Raw genomic sequence first — 6,815 nt, 5'->3', positions numbered from 1 at the left:
GGTGGCCAGGACATGGAAGCAACTGAAGTGTCCTACGATGAATGATTGGCTAAAGAAGCTGTGGTACATATATACAATGGAATATTATTCGGCCATAAGAAGAGATGAAATACTGGCATTTTCGACGACATGGATGGACCTCGAGATAATCATGCTAAGCGAAATAAGCCAGACAGAAAAAGTTGAAAATCACATGATATCACTTATATGTGGATATAAACCTAAAAGCAACAAACGAACAGGACAAACGAACAGAGACTCATGGACATGGACAATGGACTAGTGGTTACTAGAGGGTAGGGGGTGGGGGAGGAGGGGACAGATAGATGGAGTAAAGGGGGTGAAATATAGGCGGGTAGCAGAGGGTGAAGTGGGTAAAGGGGATTAAATATATGGTAGCTGAAGGAAACTGGACTTTGGATGGTAAACACACAATAGAATATATAGATGTCAAATTATAATGTATACCTGAAAATTGTATTAATCAATGTTACACCAATAAACTTAATAAAAAAAAAGATCCCAGCATGTTCAACAGCAAAAAAGATTAATATTCCAAAGAGTGCAATGAATCCCTTCTAACCAACATTCTAATAAAGCAGTTGTAAATTTGAAACAAATTAAAAACAAACAAACAAACAAACAAATAAAATGTCTGAAAATTCTTCAATACTGTTCCCTTCAAGAAGTGGAACATAATTCCCCTTAGATGAGGCTGTGCCATAAAAGGCACTGTGGCTTCTTGCTTGTTTTCCTTCTCTCTCTTTCTCTCTCTCTTTCTCCCCCTCCCTCCTTCCCTTCCTCCTTCACTATTTATTTGTTCTGGGGAAGCGTGCTGTTATGTCAAGAGCATGTCTAAAGAGAAATCCATGTGGTAATGAACCAAGGCCTCTGACCAACATCTAAGTAAGCTTGGGAGTGGAGCCCTCAGGCCCAGCCAACACCTTCACAGCAATCTCAAGAGAGGTCTTGACCTAGAACCACCCCATAAGCTGCTCTTGGATTTCTAGCCCTCAGAAACTATATAAGATAATGAACATTTTTTGTTTTAAGCTGTTGAGTCTTGGAGTCATATTTATGCAGCAGTAAATAACCAAACATTTTCCCTACTGTAGGAGCCCCCTCTCTCCTTGCTGGGCAGCTCAAAATCAGGTGAGGTAGTAAAATGAATCAGAGCACTGCCATTCAAATATCTGTGATTGCTGCTTTCTAGCTGTGGTATATTAGACAAGTTACTTAACCTCTCTGTGCCTCAATTTCCACATTTGTTAAACAAGGATGGAAAGGAAGATTGTGAAGATTAATGAGGGACTAGATCTGTTAGAGTACTTGGCCCAATGCTGGGCATTTGGTGAGTGCCTGATAAATCTGAGTACCCAGTTCCTGACTCCTCTGCATGCTCCCAAGCCCCCACTGGGAGAGGCTGGGACTAGGACCAGAGGCTTTTGGAGCTCCTCATCCTTGAGAGACTTTCATGATGTGACCGTTTTCTGTCCCTCATGCTGGACCCGGACCAGATGAAGGTTGCTTTATGCAAAGCCCTCTTAGAGACTGTCTAATGGTAACTGATGTTCATTCTGACATGAATCAGCACCTCTCCCCTGCTTCCTGTTATGTGCTGGTTCCTAGAACAGGTTGTGGCCCTGACCTGGTCAACTATGGAAAGTAAATTCCGTATCTGGTAGCATTCACATAATGGTACCCGTGACTATCCCTCCCTTAACCATATATAATTCTTTGGTACCTGCCAAGCTGCTTGGGGATTCATTTCTCTGGCAATCGCCCAAGACATACCTGATATAAATTTCCCTTAATAAATTCCACTAATTACCAACTGAAGTGGCCAGCCTCTCTTTTGGGTCTTTTCCCTGCCGTCCGCTTAGGGAGGTAGATTTTGTCTCTAGTTTCTCCCTGGGCCTGCGTGTAAATGAACAATCCTCCCCTTGCCATTGGAGATAGAGGAGGAGGAGACTTACCTTGTGCCAGGGATTTTCTCCCAGTCTTGGGATGAGAGGAGACTTGTCCACAACATGCAGGTTGTACTACTAGAAAGGGCACAAATCTGGCCAATGCAGAGCAGGGCCTGGTGATGCATTGGCCAGGCTTGTGCTCCATCCTAGCCACCCAACCACCTTCTCTTAAGGTGAAAGGAGTCTAATTTGCTACTCGTTAGTCCCTAATACATTAAGAAAACTGAAATCTCCAAGGCTTTACCCATTTCCTTTCCTTTTCACCACATTTATTTCCCCCTCATCTCTAAAATTTTTAAAAAATTCTCTAATTACAAATAATATAGGAAAAATTTTAGCCAACATTTCCTGAGAACTTACCAGCCAAGGTTCTAATGTTATGGGTTTCACAATCACTTTATGAGGAAGGTTCCTATGTTAGCTCTATTTTACAGCTGAGAAAAAACCAAGGCATAGGGGTTAAGTGAATGCTCAAGGTCACACAGAGGCAAAAGAAGCTAATGAAGCGCAGGCTTCAAGGCCAGTATCTCACTGACATGGGCAGTTCCAAGGCTCTGTGCTGAATTTCATATTCATATTTAGTAATTTAGCAATTCTTTTCTTAAAGAGGCCCACAAAAACTGGATGCCGCCTCAAAGATAACAGAATAGTATGCTGTTTTGTTGCAGACATTTAAAAAATACATTTACATTTATAAACATGCATACACGGAAATAGATTCCCCCTTTTAAAATACCTATGGTCCCACTGTGTATGTAGCTAACATCAAACTCTTTCAACAGAAAGCCCACGTCTCTAATCGTCTCAGGGTATGCGCCACAGATGTTCAAATTTATAGACCCACCTTTTCAGAGTTGAGTCCTCCACTGCCCTTCCAACCGTGACCGCCCCTTCCCCGGGGTTCCTCCCCGCGTATTCCCCCTTCTCCCCGCTCCTCATACCTGTTTCCTCCCTCACGGCTCCCCCTTCCCCCCTATATCTTTGCTACCTCTACGACTCCCCCATTACTGGCTGTTCCCCGCATTTCTCCTCTCGTCGCGCCCCCGCCGCTTCCTATGGCCCCTCTCCCGCCCCGCGGACCTTATTACACTTACAGTTCAAGCCACCGGCGGATTCTTCCGTCCTGCCCCCGCGAACTCCTTCCCTCGCCTTGACCTCCCTCCCTAGCCCTGCTACTCCGCCGCCCGGCGGGAGCGTACAGCCTGCGGGCTACAATGCGCTCTGACAGGGTAATGAATGGCTTCAGCGGTAATTAGGGAGCCGGCGGCTAATCACCATGTGCATTTACATTTTAAGTACTGCAGAGGGAGCGGGGAAGGGAGGGGACCAGCCGGAGGAGATGCGGGCTTTCCGCGCTCTCGCTCTTCCGACTCTTGTGAATGAAAGTCTTGCACCGCTGGCGGCTGGGGAGAGTGGGGGCGGTGCCTTCAACGGGCAGCCCAGGAGGGTGCCCCATCCTCGCCCTAGGCAAAACTCAAGCTCCCAAGCCGCTTCCTCCTATTTGCAGACCCCTGCCTGCATCCCTCTCCACCCCTGAAAGTGAACTTTCGCTTAGGCTTGCATACCCCGTGGATGGAGAGCTCGCTTCTTCCATAACTAGACAGTTCTAACGTAGCTTCCAGTTGTTCGGGGACTTTTTCTCAGGCCTAACCAAAACTGCCGCCCTTTAAGTCTCACAACTGCCCTGGCCTTACAGAGCCTGGGGGGTTCCTCGCACCCCGCCACACGCTGCAGACAGTCTTTATATCTTCTCAAGGCTGCTGTGCCTCCAGCTTCTCTGGCTGTTTCTCATGGGGTTCGCAGGAGCTGGCGCCAGGCTGAAGTCCAGGTGCGGAGTGGGACGCAACCGGAGGGCACCAGATCTCAGCGTACGAGCAGAAGATTGGAGAGGAGGTCGGTCACTCATACGTTGGGGCGCAAAGGTCCCCCTGCTCCAGCCACTCCCAAGGGGCGGTAATGGGGTAAGCCCCGGATTCTGAACAGCGGGGCCCGAGAGCTAGGAGTTAAAGGATGCCGAGGAGGCTAAAGCAGCCGTGAGGAGGGAGAGGACTCCAACAGTCCCCTCTGAAGACTGGGGCCGAGCTCCTCCTGGCACTGTCTTGACCCCAGCACTTTCACGGTTGCCTGCCCGCTACATCTCTCTGTGCACTTCCCCACCATGCTTCGTCGTAGTCACGGCACTCCCTCAGTTCTGACTGTGCAGTGCGAGATGGGGAGTGAAAGGATGAAGGGCGAGGCGCTGGGGCAGTTCTAGGAAGGGTCTAGCTCCTCCTCCAACTCCCTTCCTCCCTTCAGCAGTCCTTCAACCCCTAACCATGCCTCTATCTTGATTGTTCATCTCTTCTGGCAAGAGATCCGGGGCTACTCTCTCGTCCCTGTGGAGCTCCTGGAAAGGGGCACCCAGTAGCTTCATAAAGACACCAAAGCTTCAACTTCCCACATTCCTCCCTTTTCTCTCTTAAAAGTTTAGTCTTCGCGTAGTCTCCTTTTTGAAAAAAGGACCTCAGAGGTCTCGGGGGCGGGGCGGAGGGGCCAAGGCAGACCGACAACGAATTCTATCTGGAAGAAAGGGGATCCATGTCAGCCGGAAGCATGCCTGGCTCACCCTAAGGCGTGTAGCTCTAATAGTGGACTTTCAGGAAGACGTGGAGGGCGTTTAACTCCTCTTGAGACGGGGTATCTCCTTGTTCTCTTCCCATTCATCCTAGGGAACAGCCTGGCCCAGAGCCTCACTCCCCACTCCCAGGGGTGTCCGAGGGTCCGGCAACCTCCAGTCTGGTCAAGAGCCGCGAGGCTGAGACCTCAGTGTCCGGCTGCCCTGAGAGAACCACGCCGCGACATAGTCATCCGAGGGCAGGCGCGGAGTGGGGTCCGGAACCAAAGCCGCCCGCACTTGCTGACCATGCGCAGGCCGTCCTTGAGGCAAGAATATTGGCTCAGGAGCTGAAGGGATGGAGTTCGGGGGAGGTCCCTAGAGGAGTAGGGGAAAGAAGCCCCGCAGACCGCTTGTAAATCTTTCCTTGGGAGGGGAGAAGAGGCGGCCTTCAGTTAGAACGCGGAAGGGCTCCGGGACCGGCTTGAAGTGGCATTTGCACAGCAATTTTGGTTTTTATTCAGGTTGTCAGTTCATGAGGGTTGGCTCGCGGAGGACTGATGGCGATTATAGGGGAATTTCGCCTACCAAGTCACCCCCTGGCTCTGCCTTTGCGCGCCACAACGCGCGCGGCTCCCACGCCCCTATAGCAGAGGATCCGACTGGATCAGAGAGGCAAATGAGGGTGGGGCGGGGCCTGGCGATAGGGGCGGGGCTCCCAGCCTCCCCGGCCGGGCCTAGGCTAAAGGCGTGGAGCACCCGGCGCTGAGAGCGCGTAGTAGAGCAGCGCCCACTGTACAGAAGTGGGCGACGACGATCGCGCCGTCCCAGTCCGCCCGCCAGCGTCCGCGCCGCTCCCGCACCCTTACCCCTGCTGGCCCTTGCTGGGCGCGGCCAGCGGCCATGCAGCCCCGAGGTTGAGGCGGCCCCATGGCGAAGCCCGCTTCCCCACAGTCCGGACAACGACGGCGCATGGAGAACTTCCGTAAGGTGCGCTCTGAAGAGGCGCCGTGTGGGGGCGGGGCCGAGGGGGGCGGCCCCGGCTCCGGCCCTTTTGCGGACCTGGCGCCGGGCGCGGTACACATGCGAGTCAAGGAGGGCAGCAAGATCCGGAACCTGCTGGCCTTCGCCACCGCCAGCATGGCGCAGCCAGCCACGCGCGCCATCGTCTTCAGCGGTTGCGGTCGGGCCACCACCAAGACCGTCACGTGCGCCGAGATTCTCAAGCGCCGCCTGGCTGGCCTGCACCAGGTCACGCGGCTGCGCTACCGGAGCGTGCGCGAGGTGTGGCAGAGCCTCCCGCCAGGGCCCTCTCCCGGGCAGAAATCTAGCGAGCCGGCCGCCAGTCTCAGTGTACTTAAGAACGTCCCCAGTCTCGCCATCCTACTTTCCAAGGATGCACTGGATCCGCGCCAACCCGGCTACCAGCCCCCGAGCCCCCATTCTGGCCCCTCGTCCCAGCCAGCCGCGCCGACGTCCAAGAGGAGCCTAGGGAAACCCGCTGCTGAAGGCTCTGCGAAGCGATCACAACCTGAGGTAGGTGCTGCGGAAGAGGAGCGGACGGCCTAAGAACTCATGGCTCTGGGCCACCGAGACTAGCTGGATCTTAACCCCAGCGCCTCGACCTTGAGACGCACCTCCAGCCCTTCAGCCTCGGTCTTGTGGAGCTCACAGCCTGATCTCAGCTCCTCAGACTGGCATCATGGACCCCACGGCCACAAGAGAGGGACCCCAGGGAAGCTTCCTGAGGTGGTTGCTCCTCCACTTGCGTTGCCTGAAGACGCAGAATTCCATCTTCAGCCTTTCTGAGCCATACTGGGACCTTCTTCAGGGAGGGAATGCTGAGCAACCTGAACGTTGCTCAGGACCCCCAGTGTTTAAAGGCAACCAGCATTCATGAGGGGGACAGGAGTGTGGAAGCCAAGGAGAGAATGCTCTTGGAATCACCTCCATCATTGGCACGGAGGGCATGGGGTGAGAAAGCTACTGCTTGGAGGCAGGGGCGTCTGAGTTGTGGGGAGCCCCATTCTACCCCTCACCCCAGGACAGTTATCTTTCTAGTGTTCCTTCCTCTACTTTTAAGGAGCATCCTGAGATCATGGTGGCAGGTGCGTCACCATGGGCTCTAGCTCTTTTAACATCCCCTGTTTGCCATGCTAACCCAGAGGGAGAGACCCAGGACAGAACTCTCCATGCCTCCTCCCTTGAGCCCCACAGCTGGAATCTTGCTTCCAATAAAACAAACAAAAATG

At 52.9% G+C, this 6,815-nt stretch overlaps 1 protein-coding gene across 1 annotated transcript; it reads left to right on the top strand.

Annotated features, from left to right (window-relative positions):
• The first annotated feature begins 5,281 nt into the window (after positions 1-5,281).
• RPP25 (ribonuclease P and MRP subunit p25) lies at positions 5,282-6,815 on the top strand. The gene has a single exon (XM_011382095.2). It carries the CDS (start codon positions 5,494-5,496, stop codon positions 6,130-6,132), a length of 639 nt encoding a protein of 212 aa, XP_011380397.1. The 5' UTR covers positions 5,282-5,493; the 3' UTR covers positions 6,133-6,815.

The sequence above is a fragment of the Pteropus vampyrus genome, unplaced genomic scaffold (assembly GCF_000151845.1).
Source record: "Pteropus vampyrus isolate Shadow unplaced genomic scaffold, Pvam_2.0 Scaffold462, whole genome shotgun sequence".
NCBI lineage: Eukaryota > Metazoa > Chordata > Mammalia > Chiroptera > Pteropodidae > Pteropus > Pteropus vampyrus.
The sequence above is the reverse complement of the archived record's forward strand: the minus strand, read 5'-3'. Positions and strand labels throughout refer to the sequence as shown.

What these genes read in the sequence shown, in the direction of transcription:
- RPP25 (XM_011382095.2), top strand. Translation starts at nt 5,494, where the DNA reads ATGGCGAAGCCCGCTTCCCCACAGTCCGGACAACGACGGCGCATGGAG.